The 20,734-nt window shown below is 37.0% G+C and overlaps 1 protein-coding gene across 1 annotated transcript in view; it reads left to right on the top strand.

Moving 5' to 3' along the window:
• FZD3 (frizzled class receptor 3) overlaps positions 1-20,734 on the top strand; it is a 75,006-nt gene that overhangs the window by 4,537 nt on the left and 49,735 nt on the right. Inside the window, exon 2 of the mRNA XM_059071335.2 lies at positions 5,590-6,116. Coding sequence (XP_058927318.1) covers positions 5,928-6,116 — 189 coding nt within the window. The 5' untranslated portion in view covers positions 5,590-5,927. The remainder of the gene's footprint in view (positions 1-5,589; positions 6,117-20,734) is intronic.

A 20,734-nucleotide genomic window follows, 5' to 3' on the forward strand; every position in this document is an offset into this window, starting at 1 on the left:
TTTGACTCATACCATGTTGATCATCAATTTTTTGCTTTTCTTACTACCTACAGTAGGACAGTTTTGTGTCCCTTGGCTTGTTGCATAATTAGCAGCCAATAAATCAGTGATTCAGCTAGTATTCTTGTCAGCTAGTCAGCACACATTTATAGATTTAGCAGAGTTAAATTACCCCATGCACAAATAATATGCGACAGATTTTTAAATAAAATTTTAGCATTTACAATATTTTATTTATTTATCTTTTGTTTTCATTTTCTGGCCAGTTCCCCAACCAGGGATGGAACCCTGTGCCCCCTGCAGTGGAAGCACAGACTCCCAGCCACTGGACTGCCAGGGAATTCCCTATAATATTTTATTTTTAAACAACTGAAATAGTTTTATTCTGTACTGTGTACGTATCTTTTTGACAAAAGTGAGATATATGTATATATATATGCTGTTTTGCAAACCCTTTTTAAATTTTATTTTTTACTTATTGTTACTGTCTTACCATGTCAACATATACAGATCCTGCTCATCATTTTTAGTGAGTATATCATGTATTGGTTGTACCATAGTTTAACCAGTTACTTATCGGAAGACTTATAGGTTGCCTCTGGGTTTTATTTTATTTATTTTATTTTATTTTATTTTTTGCGGTACGCGGGCCTCTCACTGTTGTGGCCTCTCCCATTGCGGAGCACAGGCTCCGGACGCGCAGGCCCAGCGGCCATGGCTCACGGGCCCAGCCGCTCCGCAGCATGTGGGATCCTCCCGGACCGGGGCACAAACCCGTATCCCCTGCATCGGCAGGTGGACTCTCAACCACTGCACCACCAGGGAAGCCCTGGGTTTTATTTTATAAACAATGTTGCACTAACATTTTGGTTATACATCATGTGTACTTGTGTTTACTTTTTTTTTTTTTTAAATTTATTTTTGGCTGCATGGGTCTTCGTTGCTGTGTGCGGGCTTTCTCTAGTTGTGGCGAGCGGGGGCTGCTCTTTGTTGCGGTGCACGGGCTTCTCATTGTGGTGGTTTCTCTTGTTGCGGAGCACAGGCTCTAGGGCGCACAGGCTCATTAGTTGTGGTGCACAGGCTTAGTTGCTCTGCAGCACGTGGGTTCTTCCCAGACCAGGGATCAAACCCATGTCCCCTGCACTGGCAGGCAGATTCTTAACCAGTGCGCCACCAGGGAAGTCCCTGTGTTTACTTTCTTGGAATAAATTATAGAATAGGTTTGCTGGATCAGATTGTACACATTTTAAGGGCTTTTGATGTACGTAGCTGTTTTTTTTTTTTTGAAATACCAACTAGTTTACATTCCCACCAGTAGTAGTTGAAAGTGAAGAATTCCCTGGCAGTTCAGAGGTTAGGCACTTTCACTGCCATGGCCTGGACTCAATCCCTGGTGGGGGAACTAAGGTCCCGCAGGCCACACGGCTAAAAAAACCATAGTTTTTGAAAGTGTTGGAATGTTGAAAATGTTCTTTTCCTTGCACCCTCTCCTATACTGTGTTCTGCTATTCTTATTTTGCCTATCTGATTGGCGAAAATGTTATATATCATGTTCACATGTTTTTAGTAGTAAAGTTGAATATCTTTTCATGTGTTTGTTGGCTATTTGTATTTCTTTTGTAAATTTATGTCTTTTTCCCATTTTTCTATTAAAGTATTCTTTATCTGCTTTAAAAAAAATTCATTTATGTATTACTTTTGCTAAGCACACAATTACGTACAAATATCCTATACTCTTAAATTACTCTTTTAGGATAGCATTTCTCAAAATATGATTTATAGATCACCTGTAACAGAACCTGAGATAATCATTAGAATGCATATCATTTTCCAGAGGTTCAGATTTCTTAGACTTATGGGGGAATCTATGAATCTCCTACACATTAAGATTAGGGCACCTCTGATTTGGGGGAAATATAAATTCTTTAAGATTTTTACTATTCCTATTTTTCTTTTTGTCTCACGGCATTCCACTGGGTCTTTTTTCTTATTTATTTTAATAATCATAAACTACTCTTGATGTATTAAGATTATACCCCAGCCTAACATAATTTTACAAAAATGTTTTGATATGTGGAAATTTTTTTTTTTTTAATTTTTTGTCTGTGTTACATCTTTGTTGCTGTGCGCGGGCTTTCTCTGGTTGTGGCGAGTAGGGGCTACTCTTCGTTGTGGTGCACAGGCTTCTCATTGTGGTGGCTTCTCTTGTTGCAGAGCACGGGCTCTAGGCGCGTGGGTTTCAGTAGTTGCAGCATGTGGGCTCAGTAGTTGTGGCATGCAGGCCCTAGAGTGCAGGCTCAGTAGTTGTGGCGCACGGGATTAGTTGCTCTGTGACATGTGGAATCTTCCCGGACCAGGGATCAAACCTGGTGTCCCCTGCATTGGCGGGCGGATTCTTAACCACTGTGCCACCAGGGAAGTCCTGATATATGGAAACTTGAATGTCATAGTACATAAAGGAAAGCACTTTTGTAAGGTGGCAGGAAGCCTTGCTTGTAAATGAGGCAAAAGGAATAATTGAGAGAAAAACAAGTAAATAGAGTAGGCAGAAGTATAAGGGGGTTTCTCATCTAGTTTCAAAAACCCAGTGAGCTATTGCTTAGTTTCTTCCTCAAGTTTTATGTGGTAGTCTTCTTTTTTTTTTTTTTTTTTTTTTTTTGCGGTATGCGGGCCTCTCACTGTTGTGACCTCTCCCATTGTGGAGCACAGGCTGCGGACGCGCAGGCTCAGCAGCCATGGTTCACAGGCCCAGCCGCTCCGCGGCATGTGGGATCTTCCCGGACCAGGGCACGAACCCGTGTCTCCTGCATCGGCAGGCGGATTCTCAACCACTGCGCCACCAGGGAAGCCCGGTAGTCTTCTTTGAACCATATATTTGAAACCCATACTGCCAGAAAAATAGGGTAGTCTAAATTAAGTTTTTGAAATTCTTATTGTTATATACATATTCAGTAGGGAGCAATGTTCCCTTTAACTTTTTTTAGTTGCAAGCAGATGAACATGCTGCATAAGCAGCAAACTACAAAGATGGAACTTATATATGGATGTTTTAATACTGTAACCAAATAAAACTTTCAGTGGTTATTTGACACATTTAATGATTTGCATAATTGTTACTGTGCTGCATGGTAATTAAGCTTAAATATAAATGACTGTGTTTATTATCAGTTTTCTATAGCCAGACATCACATTTTGGGGATCAGCTTGAAGGGGGAAAAAATATGGCAGGCCAAGAAGCTTTTGCAAATATTTCTGGTTTAGAGATTTCAGTATTAGAGAGATTAGATGTTTGGGGATGGGATTGCTCGTATCTTTAGTGTTCCTAATTCTGGAGGCCACAGACTTTCCTTTTCTCTTCCACTGCTCAAGACCAAATACTAGGGGGAGAAATTGGGAAGATTCAGCCATTGCTTTACTTTCTCCAAATAGTTTTTTCTGCCTAGTAATTAAAGCTGGGGATGCAGAAGTCCCAGTCATTGATGGTCAGTGCACAGAGGATAGTTTCCTTCCCTGCTTAAGCCAAACCAGTTCCAGGTCTCAAGATCTAAGCTGTCACGGGCCCTAGTATATATTTAAGTTGTCTGTTAACCCGGGTCTCTGAGAATTTCTGAACCTGTCTTTTTCATGTTTTCCCAATCTAGGCTGTCTACCGCAAACAGAAATATCTAATATCTATGAAACGAAATGAAAGAAAAGCAAATTTAACATCATTATGAAACCAAATGAAAGTATGATAGCTTAGAATGTGCTTTTTTCCTGCCAGACCTGCCTTCCACTCCACCTATACCCTTCCAACCACAAATGAGCTGTATATTTTTGCCCCTGGAAAAGTAGTGTCAAGTCAAAGATTCTAAAACTTGGAAGAAAATATAACTGGGAATCATTCCTATTCCTGCTATAACTTTCTAGGGATGATTTCTAGTCTCTACAACTTGGCTGTGTGTAATGAAGCATTTGTTGGTCAAATGTTTCTACATCTATGGTACTAAATTTTGTACTGTCTAAAAGGATGAAGTAATGTTGGGAAAATGTCCTGATACTACTTTTAGAATCTTCTATTTGCCAGTTCAGTATTGGTTGATAGTAGTCTTTGTATCAGCTGTTATTCAGCAATAAAACTACCTAATGTTTGATGTTGCTTTACCTTTTATAGAGTACTTTTACATGCATTACTTCATAATTCACTCATAAATCATCTTGGTTAGGGAGGTGCTATTTTCAGGAAGGAAAGTTCTGAGTTCAGAGAAGTTAAGTGACTCAAAGAGCTATAAAGAGGCTTGAATCCATATCTTTCTATTTATTTATATTTTACATCTTTCACAGATACCATCTGCCAAGTCATTTAATGTAAAAACTGCACTATTAATGATTAAAACACATATAATAACATTTAAATTAAATTACTTAGGTTATAAGTGTGGCAGATATTTAAATAAAATTTAGGACAACAGCATACAGATTTTTCAAAATGCATCAGTTATGTCTTGTGACAAATGAAAAATTGCCATCATAGATGGGAAATTAAATGATACGTTATATAGACAACTGAGGAAAGAAAATTTGCCTTTGGGTGCTATTTATGTATTATGTTAGTATATCTATACCATAAATGATAAAGTAGAAAAAACTATACTATATCTTTATGAAATACCCATGTATTTTATCTATTAGGTCAGTATTATATCTCTCATCAGATTTTTATTTTTTTTTATTTTTTATTTTTTTTAACATCTTTATTTGAGTATAACTGTTTTACAATAGTGTGTTAGTTTCTCCTTTACAACAAAGTGAATCAGTTATACATATACATATGTTCCCATAACTCTTCCATCTTGTGTCACCCTCCCTCCCACCCTCCCTATCCCACTCCTCTAGGTGGTCACAAAGCACAGAGGTGAACTCCCTGTGCTATGCTGCAGCTTCCCACTCGCTATCTAATTTACATTTGGTAGTGTATATATGTCCCTGCCACTCTCTCACATCGTCACAGCTTACCCTTCCCCCTCCCCATATCCTCAAGTCCATGCTCTAGTAGGTCTGTGTTTTATACCCATCCTACCACTAATCTCTTCATGACATTTTTTAGATTCCATATATATGTGTTAGCATACGGTATTTGTTTTTCTCCTTCTGACTTACTTCACTCTGTATGACAGACTCCAGTTCTATCCACCTCATTACACATAACTCAGTTTCATTTCTTTTTATGGCTGAGTAATATTCCATTGTATATATGTGCCACATCTTCCTTATCCATTCATCTGTTGATGGACACTTAGGTTGCTTCCATGTCCTGGCTATCGTAAATAGAGCTGCAATAAACATTTTGGTACATGACTCTTTTTGAATTATGGTTTTCTCAGGGTATATGGCCAGTAGTGGGATTGCTGGGTCATATCTCATCAGATTTTTAAAAAACATTTCTCTTTCTGGTAGTTCATTGTTAGTGTATAGAAATGCAACTGATTTTTGTGTACTGATTTTGTATCCTGCAACTTTACTGAGCTAATCAAAGATTTTAATATCAAGTCCATAATATTTTGAGAGGAAATGACTAATTTCTCCCATTTTAAAAAAATTTCTTTTCAGATATTTCAATCAAGGGAAGAAATAGCTCTTCTCCTAAGATGGAATCTGTTGTTTGGGAATGTGGTTGATCAACTTGATATGTTGGCCAAGTGGTGCCCTATGTAATAAAATGAAAAGAAGAGGCAAGATGATGTCATTTTCCCATATTGTGAAACCAAAAACAAATACCTTTTGTGAGACCAAGTTAACAAACCTCTGACGGTGCAGAGTATTTCTGTCTGAAGAACTTAACAGAAAGACAGAAGAAGTACTTTCAAGCTGAGACCTGCAAGTGTATAAAGATCTAAAATACATATTGAGTAGGCCTGATCATCTGAGTCTCATTCAGTCGAGGAAGCATGGCTATGAGTTGGATCATCTTCATTCTGTGGCCCTTGACTATGTTTGTGGGGCATATAGGTGGGCACAGTTTGTTTTCTTGTGAACCTATTACCTTGAGGATGTGCCAAGATTTGCCTTATAATACTACCTTCATGCCTAATCTTCTGAATCATTATGACCAACAGACAGCAGCTTTAGCAATGGAGGTAAGACTTGATCTATTATTTGACATGTCGTAGAAAATGATTCTTGTATTGCCCTGTTAAACCAATCTAATGAATGTGCCTGATAGACAACAGAAAAATAATGTTTTTAACTACATCTTGTACATTTAAAAGTTATGTATTTATGTTCAAACTAATGGATTGAAGATTTCACGTTTGGGGAGTGTTACTCATCTTAGTTTTCAGACATTATTCTTTTATGAAGAAATTTGAAACGCTGGAACTTGGGAGATAATAGCTATTCAGAAGTTTAAAATTGTCCAAGTTATGAAATGATTACATCTTTTCTGTTTTTGATAATAAAACTTTAAAGAACAGACTATACTAATAGTACTCATAATTCAGTTACTAAATATTGAAGGTAACATGATTTTGAAAATGTGTTCTTTTGTTCAGATTTAAGGCTGGTGGTTTACAGTATCTGAATTTTCTTAAATACTTAAAATGATTTCCTGGTCTTACCATGCCCCTCTGCATGTGGGATCTTAGTTCCCCGACCAGGGATCAAACCCGTGTCCCCTGCATTGGAAGGTGGATTCTTAACCACTGGACTGACCACCAGGGAAGTCCCTCCCTGTAACTTTTTATTACGGAAAATTTCAGTTATATATTGATAGAAATGTATGGAGTGATATAATGAACACCATATACCCATCATCCAGCTTCAAAAATTATCAACACATAGCTAGTCTTGTTTCATTTATGACTGTACACCCACCTGGGTTACTTTAAAGCAAATCCCAAACACCATAATTTCTTCCATAAATATTTCCATATATATCTTTATAAAGACTCTTTCAAAATATGTAAACATCATACCTGTATCATCAAATATAAAATTAATGTTTAAATTGCTCTTAGAATTTCAGTTTTTTTTATAGTTGACTTTTCAAATCAGAGTTCATCAATGCATTCAATTGATGTCTCAGTTTATAGTTTCTCCTTCCCTTACCCCTCTTCCTTTTTTCTTGTAGTATGTTTGCCCTATTTCTCATAGTTTTATTTTGCAGATTGCATCCCTGTGATGTTATTTACCATGTTCCTCTGTCTCTGTTTTTGTTTTTGTTTTGAAAGAATACTTCGTAGGCACATAATGTCTGCTTGTTACTCTTTGTAATTTTAGCAGCCATCTATCATCTCTTAGGTCAATAATTTTATCAGGGGTTTGCAAAATGGTGATATTCTAGTTCTGTCATTCTTCATTTCTCAGCCAGACTACTTTATAAACAGAAACTTCCTCTTTTTGACTATTGGACTATTAAGTTACTCTCGTGTTCAGTTTTTATAAGAAAGACAGGATAAATACTTGATTGTTTTCCTTTGTTTATTAGTTTTTAGGATAATAAATTGATTCACAAGAATCTTTCAAAAGTGACTAATGAGGTCTTTTTTTTCTTTTTAAGTATCATTATGAACTCATGGATTTTTACCGTACTTGATGTGTTTCAGTCCATTGCAGTTATTATTTTATTAGGGCTCAAATTGTTCTGTCTTTGGTAGTGAGAGCCGCTTCAAGGTAGCTCCTACGTGTATTTGACACTACCCTAGTGGTTTCTAATAGCTTCCTTGCTTTCTGGTATGATCCAACCTCATTTCATAAAATTCTGCCTTAGACCTTGAATTATCAGTTTTTTTAGGGAGCACTGGTTCCTTTTAGTTGGAAAGGATTTTCATGGACTTCTATCTGGGTGTTACCCTTATTGATACCAGGTTAGTCATTTTTAGGCCTTTTCATAGATCTAGGAAATACTTTTTTAAAAAAGAAAGTACATCATGAGTTTATACTGATACTTGCAATTAAATCATATCACAGAGTTTTTATTTAACAGTTTTAAATTTTATTTTTGTTTCTTCTCTTATACTGAAACCTTATTATATAGAGACATTATATAATTTCAGAATAATAGCAATATTATTACTAACAATGTAATTACTGAAAGCAGTTTTAGATTTCTTTCTACTTCTTTTAGTCCTTAGGGATGTATTTCACCAAGGATGTACAGTCAAATTACTGTGTTTTAAGTTACTTAAGTACTTCTGTTTGGTTTAATTCAGTACACAATTTAGGTTTGTGTTTCATTTTGATTTTAAAGAATGACTTATTTTTTTTGCTTAAGTTTGTTTTATAATTATGTTTCAGAACTTTATATATAGGACAAGGTACAATCAGAGAAGTCTAGTTTCTGTCCCTCTCCCCTCTACCTTATTCTTTCCTTCCCTTAGGGGGTAGTCTTTTTTTTAAGTTTTTTTGTTTATCCTTCCATTAAAAATTATAAATATAATATAACAATTATATAAAATGTTTATACAGTATCTGTCTATATTTATATATTCTTTCACTTTCCTTTGATATAGTGTCATACTGTTTGTTTTCTCTACCTTGCTTTTTTCACTTAACAGTATATCCTGGATATTCCATAGTAGTGTTTATAGATATTCCTCAAAAAGATTTCTTTAATTATGGCAAATTATATGTAACATAAAATTTACCATTCCAATCTTTTTTGGGTTTTTTTTTGCCGCACCGTGCTGCCTGCGGGATCTTAGTTCCCTGACCAGGGATTGAACCCCTGCCCTTGGCAGTGAAAGCACAGAGTCCTAACCACTGGACAGCCAGGGAATTTCCCCATCCCAGCAATTTTTAAGTGTGCAGTTCAGTGGCATTAAATACAGTTACCTTGGTATGTCATCACACTATCCTTCTCCAGCACTTTTTCAGCTTCCAAAACTAAAATTCTGTACCCATTAAACAATAATTTCCCATTCTCCCATTTCCCAGTCCCTGGCAACCACCGTTCTTTCTTTCTTTTTTTCTTTCTGTCTGGATTTGACTACTCCAGAGAACTCCCCAGGGGTCCGGTGGTTAGGACTTCACGCTTTCACTGCTGTGAGCCCAGGTTCAGTCCCTGGTTGCGGAACTAAGATCCCACAAGCTGGGCCGCTTGGCCAAAAACAAAAAAAAATTGACTACTCCAGTATGTCATTTAAGTGGAATCATACAATATTTGTCCTTTTGTGATTGGCTTATTTCACTTAGCATAATGTCATCAAGATTCATCCATGTTGTAGCATGTGTCAGAATTTCCTTCCTTTTTAAGGCTGAATAATATTTCATTGTACGTATATACAAAACATTTCGTTTAACCATTAATTCATCAGTTGGGTTGCTTCCACTTTTTTGGCTGTTGTGAATATAGCTTCTATGAATATGGATGTATAAATATCTGTTTCTCTGCTTTCAACTTTTTCTGGGTATACACCCAGAAGTGAAATTTCAGGATAATATGATAATTCTATGTTTAATTTTTTGAGGAACCACCACAGTTTTGCATAGCAGCTGCTCCATTTTACATTTCTCCCAACAGTGCATGAGGGTTCCAATATCTCTATATCCTTACCAGTGCTAGTTATTTTCTGGGTTTTTTGTTTGTTTGTTTGTTGTGTTTTGGAATAATAGCCATTCTGTTGGGTATGAGATTGTCCCCATTTTTTTTTTTTAATAAACTTATTTTATTTTTGGCTGTGTTGGGTCTCCGTTGCTGCACACGGGTTTTCTTTAGTTGTGGCAAGTGGGGGCTACTCTTCATTGTGGTGCACGGGCTTCTCATTGCAGTGACTTCTCTTGTTGCAGAGCACGGGCTCTAGGTGCGTGGGCTCAGTAGTTGTGGCTCGCGGGCTCTAGAGCATAGGCTCAGTTAGTGTGGTGCATGAACTTAGTTACTTTGTGGCATGTGGGATCTTCCCGGACCAGGAATCGAACTCATGTCCCATGTATTGGCAGGTGGATTCTTAACCACTGCGCCACCAGGGAAGTCCCGTCCTCATTTAAAAAATTGAGTTCTTACTGAAGGACATTTGCTTTTGAAAGCAGAGCTTGCTGTTGATGTCCTTATTCATCTTTGTAGGGCCGGCAGCTAACATAGTGCCTAACATAATAATTGCTAAAGAAATGTTTGAGTGAGTTAATGAACTTTATAAACTGTGTCTTCTGTAAGAGGTGGTGGTAGTCATGGTTACGGTTATAGTGCTGTACCTAAGCACTTAATCTCTTGGAGTTGTAATTGATAAATAGTGATGGGCTTTTTGGCGATGGTAATGGTAATCCTCATACCAGTACCAAAGATACCGCTTTCCTGTGAACACTAGTATTTTACTTTGCCCTTTTTTGGCGGGGGTGGAGGGGGAATGGAGATCAAAATGACTTGAAGCTTTCAACATTGTGTTTACACTTATAAGTGGGGTAATTAAGAAAAAAAATAAAGCAAACCAACTCTCATCTCTAGACCTCTCATGTTCTTTCTGCCTTAATAGTCTCCATCTCCATCTTTGCCTGTCATATTCTAATGGTTGTACTTGATGCATTAATAAGTAGGAAAAAAAGGAGTGGATAACAAAACATTTCGTGTGGTATCATCCTGTTTTTGTTGAAGAAAAAAAAGCATGTTCATGTAGAGTAAGTGATCTGGAGAGATTTTTGCCAAGGCCAACAGTGATTGTTCCTGAATTAGCACAATTTATTTGTGTTTTCTATGTTTTTTAATTTAACATTTGTATCACTATTTTCTGATTTTTCTGTAAGAAACACATTGTGTTTTCAAAATAGTAAAATTAGTACAGAAACTTTATTGTTAAAAATCTCAGCTGTCCTTTTTTGTCTAGCTCCCAGTTGCAGTGTCTAAGACTTAGTATTTATTAAGTATATTTTGATTGAATGACTGAAACTTAAGGAAGAACTTGGTAAATGCCATAAATAGGCATAAAGTGCTAAGAGGATTCAAAAGAGAGAAGGATTATATGTGGAAGAGATTAGCTGCAGATCATATTTGCATTGACCTTGAAAGACAGGTGGATTTTTTGTTTGTTTTTAAGAGAATAATACACCCCTTTGTACCAATAATTAACAATTTGTGGATAGGCTTCTTAGGAAATGAAATTTCTTTGATTATGTTTATTCTTGAAATTCATTGCTTATATCTTTAGAGTATATGCATTATCCAGCAGATTTACCTCTCTGATTATCTTTTGTTTAGGTTAATATTAATAAGGTGGTTTTCCCTAAGCAAACAACAATCTAGTAAAGTGGATTGAGAAGCCTATTGTGTGACAGGGAAACCAACCAGGAATTAAGAAACTTCTAAATTGAAAAATGTGCTCGCTTGGGCAGCACATATACTAAATTGAAAAATGTACACACAAGTAGTGGAGAGTTAATTGCATTTAGTTATTTCTGACTATAGGAAAAAAATAGCTTTTAAAATTTTAATTGATTTTCTTGTGTGACAAATCACTTTAAAGGAATGCCTTAAAAATACTTTTTTTTTTTTTTTTGCGGTACGCGTGCCTCTCACTGCTGTGAGCTCTCCTGTTGCGGAGCACAGGGTCCGGACGCGCAGGCTCAGTGGCCATGGCTCACGGGCCCAGCCGCTCCGTGGCATGTGGGATCCTCCCGGACCGGGGCACGAACCCACGTCCCTTGCATCGGCAAGCGGACTCTCAACCACTGTGCCACCAGGGAAGCCCCAAAATACTTATTTTAAATTAAATTACTAAGTGTGATGGAATTTGGTTTGTGAAGTTTTATCTTTTGAGATAGACCGTAATTCACAACTGTTCATGATATTTGAAAAAAGTTTACTTTTTTTCAAAAGTAAAAGAGAAGTCAAATTTTATGGGCTGCTCTGGAAACTCCCCTTTGACTTAAGATAAATATACGCCTGTGATAATGTCATCTTTCTGCAAACCAACGCACTGAAAGAGTATTGGAAAGTATTTAATATGCTGTCATAGGACATTTTTAAAAAGTAAGATTGTAAAAGAAAAGCAAATATGTGGGATTAAAGGTATTTTATTGCAAACCTAGAATTTTTTTAATATGTATATATAAAGTATAATTCTTAAAGTTTTAGACCTTTTCTCATTAGGAATTTTACTTGTTATAAAGAAGTTTTTAAAATGTCTTATTTTTAATCACTTAAAATTATTCTAAAAAGTTGTTTTTTAATAATTTCTCGCTCTAATTTGGATCTGAAATAGAATGAATACCATTTTTGAATTTTCAGTGCCATTCCACATTTGGTTTCACATTTAGTGAATTTAGTCATAATATTCCCAAACCTAGTAGGATACAGTTTCTATGGTTATCAGACCCTTTGTAGAGTGACAAAGATTGGAATTCTGATTCTCTTCAGTCAAATTTTGGCCTTTGACTCTGTCCCCTTTTCACACTCCTTGCTAAGCTTAGGCTGTTGCTATGCTTGAGGGCTTGTCAGCTAGCAGGTTCCTATGGTAACAGGAATGGAAATTTCAAAGAAGAAAGAGAATGAGAGCACAAAGGCTTGGTTGATTTGAATCTGAACAAAGAATAGAAGGTTCCATGTCTTGAACCTTTGTTGAAGACAGCAGAAATTTAATTTTAGAAAGTTACTTTTCAGTTTGTAAACTTTCTATACCCTGGTCTTAATTTAGTGAATAAAAGTATTACTGCTTAGGGAAGTACTCAGTAAGAATCTTTTAAAAATTTAATCAGCTAAAGTTCCTTTTTTCTCCTTTATAGAGCTTTGATAGTATTCCTTATCCTAACATATTCTCAACTTTGCAGTATCAGGCTAGCTTATTTAATTTTAATTTTGCTGAGATTAAAAATTGTTAGGGTTAAAATCAAGGCAGTTTGCTTATTTGAAAAATATTAATTTTTTTGCTTTTATGTAACAGCTTTATTGAGGTATAATTTGTGTACAATAAATTGCACCCATTTAAAGTGTTCAATTTGATGAGTTTTGACAGATGTATATATCCATGAAACCATCACCACTATCAAGATATAAAACATTTCCATCACCTCAGAAGCTTCCTTGTGTCCCTTTGTAGTCCACCTCCCTGAGTTGGCTCCCTGTTCCAAGCAACCACTGATGTGCTTTCTGTCATTATGGATTAGTTTTCGTTTTCTGAGTTTTATATAAATGTAATTAATATAGTATCTACTTTTTAATGTCTGGTTTCTTTCACCCAGCATAGTGATTTAGAGATTCATGCGTGTTTTGTTTTACTTTTAAAAAACACCATTCCAATTGACAATTGACTTTCTCACTTGGGAATTGAGAATGGGAAATCAGCAGGGTTCCTCATGCCCATCAAATAGGCCTTCTGCAGCTTTAATAATTTGCAGCTCTTTCCTGATCTCCTTTTAAAATGTCATTTACTGGGGTCTGTACTCTATTTTTAAATTTAATTTAATCTTTGAAATGTGTGTGTGTGTGTGTGTGTGTGTGTGACACGGGCCTCTTGCTGTTGTGGCCTCTCCCGTTGCGGAGCACAGGCACAGGCTCTGGACGTGCAGGCTCAGCGGTCATGGCTTACAGGCCCAGCCGCTCCACAGCATGTGGGATCCTCCCAGACCGGGGCACGAACCCGTGTCCCCTGCATCGGCAGGCGGACTCTCAACCACTGTGCCACCAGGGAAGCCCTAAAAATTAAAAAAAATTTTTGGCTGCATTGAGTCTTTGTTGCTGCATGTGGGCTTCCTCTAGTTGCGGTGAGCGGGGGCTACTCTTCGTTGTGGTGCACGGGCTTCCCATTGCGGTGGCTTCTCTTTGTTGCAGAGCACGGGCTCTAGGTGCGCGGGCTTCAGTAGTTGTGGCACTGAGGCTGTGTAGTTGTGGCTTGTGGGCTCTAGAGCACAGGCTCAGTGGCACATGGGCTTAGTTGCTCCGTGGCACGTGGGATCTTCCTGGACCAGGGCTCGAACCTGTGTCCTCTGCATTGGCAGGCGGATTTTAACCACTGCACCACCAAGGAAGTCCCTATTATTTGTATGTAATAAGACCATTTTACAGAGGAAAAACCTGAAATTTACAGAGGTTACATAGAACAAATTGGTTAAGCTCAAGGGCTCTAGACAAGAATGCAGAGGTTTAACTCTTGGGACTGTCTTTGTAGTTATGTGATCTTGGGCAAGCTACTTAACTTTCTGTGTCTCATTGTTTTTCACGTGTATTATAAAATGGGATGACTAATGATAGTACCTACCCTATGGGATTGTTGAGAAGGTTAAATAAGATGTGTGCGGCACTTACAGCACTGCCTAGCCTGTAGTAAGTGTCAGTAAATGCTAGCTGAGATACAGCACAAGGTACTTATAGTTAACAAGTGGCAGAAGCATAAACTTATAGCTTTAGACTCAGTGTAAGCAGCACAAAGTAGTCACTCAAGTCAATTTTATAATTCATGATGGGGCTCACAAATGGAGGTTTTACTAACATAGTAATACATCACGATATTGGATTAGTTGGTATTGTATGCATTGCTGAGGACCATGCAAGTTTGAGACTTACTTAAGGCATACATATGCATATATGTATGATGTATGTACATACATCAAAATAGTGCAGAGAGATTCTTTTTACTGTACCTAGTTTTCCCCCAGTCTTCCTGTCTTATATAACTATTGTACAGTATCAAAACCTGGAAGTTAATATTGATACAATCTATAGCTCTTATCATATTTCATCAGTTTTTACATGTAGTCATTTTTTTTAACATCTTTGAGTATAACTGTTTTACAATAGTGTGTTAGTTTCTCCTTTACAACAAAGTGAATCAGTTATACATATACATATGTTCCCATATCTCTTCCCTCTTGCATCACCCTCCCTCCCACCCTCCCTATCCCACTCCTCTAGGTGGTCACAAAGCACAGAGGTGAACTCCCTGTGCTATGCTGCAGCTTCCCACTAGCTATCTAATTTACATTTGGTAGTGTGTATATGTCCCTGCCACTCTCTCACTTTGTCACAGCTTACCCTTCCCCCTCCCCATATCCTCAAGTCCATGCTCTAGTAGGTCTGTGTTTTATTCCCGTCCTACCACTAATCTCTTCATGACATTTTTTTTTCTTAGATTCCATATATATGTGTTAGCATACGGTATTTGTTTTTCTCCTTCTGACTTACTTCACTCTGTATGACAGACTCCAGGTCTATCCACCTCATTACACATAACTCAGTTTCATTTCTTTTTATGGCTGAGTAATATTCCATTGTATATATGTGCCACATCTTCTTTATCCATTCATCTGTTGATGGACACTTAGGTTGCTTCCATGTCCTGGCTATCGTAAATAGAGCTGCAATAAACATTTTGGTACATGACTCTTTTTGAAATATGGTTTTCTCAGGGTATATGCCTAGTAGTGGGATTGCGGGGTCGTATGGTAGTTCTATTTGTAGTTTTTTAAGGAACCTCCATACTGTTCTCCATAGTGGCTGTATTGATTTACATTCCCACCAGCAGTGCAAGAGGGTTCCCTTTTCTCCACACCCTCTCCAGCATTTGTTTCTAGAGTTTTTGATGATGGCCATTCTGACCGGTGTGAGATGATATCTCATTGTAGTTTTGATTTGCATTTCTCTAATGATTAATGATGTTGAGAATTCTTTCATGTGTTTGTTGGCAATCTGTATATCTTCTTTGGAGAAATGTCTATTTAGTTCTTCTGCCCATTTTTGGATTGGGTTGTTTGTTTTTTTGTTATTGAGCTGCCTGAGTTGCTTATAAATTTTGGATATTAATCTTTTGTCAGTTGCTTCATTTGCAAATATTTTCTCCCATTCTGAGGGTTGTCTTTTGGTCTTGTTTATGGTATCCTTTGCTATGCAAAAGCTTTTAAGTTTCATTAGATCCCATTTGTTTATTTTTGTTTTCATTTCCATTTCTCTAGGAGATGGGTCAAAAAGGATCTTGCTGTGATTTATGTCATAGAGTGTTCTGCCTATGTTTTCCTCTAAGAGTTTGATAGTGTCTGGCCTTATATTTAGGTCTTTAACCCATTTTGAGTTTATTTTTATGTGTGGTGTTAGGGAGTGTTCTAATTTCATACTTTTACAGGTAGCTGTCCAGTTTTCCCAGCACCACGTGTAGTCATTTTTGTGTCTGTGAATGCACACGTACATGTGTGTATATTGTCTTTGCAGTTTTATCACATGTATAAATTCGTGTAGCCATCACTTTGGTTAAGATACAGAACTGTTTTAGCGCCACCGAGGAACTCCCTTGTGCTTCCTTTCTCCCTCCCCCCTTTCCTATTTCCAAGTAACCACTAACTTGTTCTCTAGCCCTATAATTTTGTCAGTTGAAGAATTTATATAAATAGAATCATACAGTATATATAATCTTTTGAGATTGGCTTTTTTTCATTTAACATAATACCCTTGAGATCCATCCAAGTTGTTGCATGTATCAGTAGTCATTGTTTTTAATTGCTTAGTTGTATTCCATTATGTAGATGTTCTGCAATTTGTTTAATCATCCATTGACGGATACTGAGTTGTTTCCAGCTCTTTGCTATTACAAATAAAGCTGCTATGAACATTCCTGTACAGGTTTTTGTGCAGACATAAGTTTTCCTTTTGGGGGGATAAATGCCCAGGAGTGTGATTGCTGGATCATATGATAAGCATATCTTTGGATTTTTAAGAAACTGCTCAGCTATTTTCCATAGCGGGTGTACCATTGTACATTCCCACCAGCAGTGTATGAGCGATCTACTTTCTGAGCATTCTTACCACCATTTGCTATTTTCACTATTTTTTATTCAGCTGTTATAATATGATGTGGTATCTCATGTGGTTTTAATTTATATTTCCCTCATGGCTAATGATATTGAACATCTTTTCATGTGCCATTCGTATATTCTCTTTGATAAAATGTTCATGTCTTTAGTTCATTTTTCAATTGATTTGTTTTTTACTTTTGAGTTTTGAGAGTTCTTTATAAATTCTAGATACAAATCCTTTGTTTGATATATGGTTTGTAAATAGTTTATCCTGGTCTATAGCTTGCCTTTTCATCCTTTTAACAAGGTCTTTAGGAAAACAGAAGTCTTAAATTTTAATGAAGTCCTATTTACCAATTTCTTTTTCCTCTTATGGACTGTGCTTTTGGTGTCTAAGAACTCTTCATCCTGGGTCTGGAAGATTCTCTGTCTTAAGTTTTATAGTTTTATGTCTTACATTTAAATCCATGATCAATTTTGAGTTAATTTGTGTAAAGTAAGTTTCAGTTTTTTGGCTGTGAATATCCACTAGCTTTAGCACTATTTGTTGAAAAGACTGTCCTTCCACCATTGAATTGCTTTTGCTTCTTTGTGAAAAATGAGTTGGCTATTCTTGGGTGGATTTATATCTGTGTTCTCTATTCTGTCCTGTTTTATCTTTGTGTCTATTTTACCACCAATACCACAGTGTCTTGATTACTGTTAGCTGTATAGTAAGTCTTAAAATTGGAGAGCATGATTTTTCCCACTTTCTTTTTCAAAATTGTTTCATTTATTCTACTTCTTTTGTTTTTTTAATACAAATTTTAGAATAAGCTTGTCTTTAGCTACTAAAAGCATGCTGGCTTTTGACAGAAATTTCATTAAGTCTAGGGATCATTTGGGGGAAGATTGACACCCTTACATGTTGAATCTCCAGTCCATGAACAGTGTTGTTACGGATTGACTTGAGTCCCCCTAATAAGCCCTAACCCCCAGTACCTCAGAATGTGACCTTGTTTGGAAATAGGGTCTGGAGTAGTGGAGTACTGAGGGACTCCTATTCCAGTATGACTGGTGTCCTTATAAAAGGGAATTTTGGACACAGGCACACATAGAGGGAAGATATGTGAAGAGGCACAGGGGGAATACTGTGTGAAGATCGGATTTATGCTGCCACAAGCCAAGGAGCTACTAGAAGCTAGGAGAGATACCTGGAACAGATCCTTCCCTGGCACCTTTAGAGGGAGCATGGCTCTGCCAACACCTTGATCTCAGACTTTTAGCTTCAAGAAATGTGAGACAATGAATTTCTGTTGTTTAAGCCACACAGTTTGTGGGACTTTGTTGCAGCAGCCCTAGCAAACCAGTATAACTGTATATCTGTCCATTTATTTGTATCTTCCTTGATTTCATCAGCATTTTATAGTTTTCAGCATACAAGCCCTATACATGTCTTGTTGGACATATACCCAGGTGTTTCTTTTTTAAAAAATAAATGTGATTATAAATATATTGTTTTAACTTAGTTTCTACATGCTCATTATATATAAAAATGCAATTGTATATAGAAATACAATTTTTTGGTATGTTTTTCTTGTATTCTGCAACCTTGTTGAATTTATTAATTCTAGGATGAATACATTTTTCTTCTCTTTTTTTTTTTTAAATTAATTTAAAAGTGTTTTTTGAGATTCCTTGGGATGTTCTATGTAGACAGTAATGTCATCTGCAAATAGGGACAGTTTTCTTTTTCCAGTCTCTACACTTTATATTTCCTTTTCTTGTTTTATTGTGCTGATAGGACTTCCAGTACTATGCTGAGTAAGAGTGGTGAGAGCAGGCATTCTTCCCTTGTTTCCAATCTTAAAGGTAGGAATCCAGTGTTTCACCACAAAGTATGATGTTAACTGTAGGGTTTTTGTATATGTACTTTATCAAGTTGAGGCAGTTACTTTCTGTATGTACTTTGCTGGAAACTTTTAAAAATCATGAATGCTTTTTCTGCATCATTTGGTATGATTATGTGATTTTTTTCTTTGTTATTAGCCTGTTGATTTGGTGGATTTCATTGATTGATTTTTGAATATGGAACCAACTTTAGATTTCTGGAACAAACCCTACTAGGTTGTGGTATATAATGCTTTTAATATATTTTTGGACTTGATTTGCTACTATTTTGTTAAGGATTTTTACATTTTGTTCACTGGGGGTATTGGTCTGTAGTTTTCTTCCTTTGTATTCTCTTTGGCTTTAATATTAAGTAATCCTGACTTCATAGAATTTGTTGGGATTAGTTCTCTGCTATTTTCTGGAAGAGATTGTGTAGAATTGGTATTCTTTTAAAATTGTTAGTTAGATTTTACCAGTGAAACCATCTGGCCTGGATATCTTTTTTAGGAGGTTTTAAACTACAGATTCAATTTCTTGAATAGTTAGAAGACTATTCAGATTATCAGTTTCATCTTGGGTGAGTTTTGGTAGTCTGGCTTCTGAGGAATTGGTCCACTTCATCTAAATTGTCTAGTTTACGTGCATAGAGTTGTTTGTAATATTCCTTATTGTGTTTTTAATGTCGACAGTCTCTAGTGATATCCTCTTTCATCCTTGATATTGGTAAGTTGTGTTCCTTTCTCTCATTCTTTTTTTTTTTGTTTTTTTTTGGTGGTACGCGGGCCTCTCACTGTTGCGGCCTCTTCCGTTGCAGAGCACAGGCTCTGGACGTGCAGGCTCAGCAGCCATGGCTCACGGGCCCAGCTGCTCCACGTCATGTAGGATCTTCCCGGACTGGGGCACAAACCCATGTCCCCTGCATCAGCAGGCAGACTCTCAACCACTGCGCCACCAGGGAAGCCCCCGAACATATTTCTTATATACAGTCTTATCTACTGTAAAGTCCAATAGCTGGGATTACCAAAACACTGTAATTTTTTCTTTTGTTTTTCAGTCATATGGTCCTGTCTCTTGGAAGGCCTAGTATTTTTTATTGAATAGTAGACATTACAAAATATTGGTGAGGTTCTACATGATGTTATATTAGTACTCCAGAGAAAGCTCACCCTTTCTTCTGCTTAGCAGATGCATGGGGGCTGATCACCTTAATTCGGTGAGGGACTGAGCTGAGTTGAGGCTGGGTTTCATTTTTCATAGGTCTCTGCCTCCCTGTCATTTACCCCTGCTACTGAAGTATAGTCACTCAGGGGCTTCCAGCTGAGAATGTGGTATGTTCATTTCCCATTTCCCCTGGCAAGACTTGAACCTCGAATTCATGTTTCCTCATACTGATAAAACTTCCAAAATCTCCACTCTGCTTTTCAGAAGCTTTCTTCTTAGCTTCCTAGCCTCCTTCTCTGTGTAGCTTCAGAATTTTCAAATATCTTGAAGGGAAAACTGGCTCTTTGTCAGGCCCAATTCTAGGTACTTCCCCTTTTCACCCTTTTGTTTCTAATTTTGCCTGTAGTCTTCTTTTTTTTAATTGGAGCATAGTTGATTAACAATGTTGTGTTAGTTTCAGGTGTATAGCAAAGTGATTCAGTTATACATATCCATGTATTGTCTCTAGTCTTGCAAGACAACCAGAGCTCTGCTGGTTTCTTGGTTCTCTAGCACCACCCTAGGCAAAGCTTGATTCTCAGCCTCTTGCCTTATACCCAGATTCAATAGATACCTCCTCGGAAAAGTGGCTGCACTTATCAGACCACCACTCCATGCTTCTGAGCTCTCTAGATTCTTGGTCTCTCTAGTTCTTTTCCTTCACTACTTCTCTAATAGCTTTAAATAGGTATTTTTAAAACTTTCTTTCCTGAATTTTGAAGTTGTTCTTGATGGAAACATTGATTTAACACAAATTACCTCTTCATACTTGGAAGTGATAGTCACATATAGTTTATTGTTATATATCAGTTATCACATCCTTTATAGTTAACTTCTTTGACACCAGTTTCTTTAAGAGACTTGGTTTTCTGACTGTGTTGTGTATAGAAGGACTCTGGAAAATGTTTTATATCGATGTAGAAGTAAGTTGATTGAGTCTTAATGGAAAGGACTGGTGGTGAGAACATCTGTTATCAGT

This window comes from Kogia breviceps, chromosome 8, assembly GCF_026419965.1.
Source record: "Kogia breviceps isolate mKogBre1 chromosome 8, mKogBre1 haplotype 1, whole genome shotgun sequence".
Lineage (NCBI taxonomy): Eukaryota > Metazoa > Chordata > Mammalia > Artiodactyla > Physeteridae > Kogia > Kogia breviceps.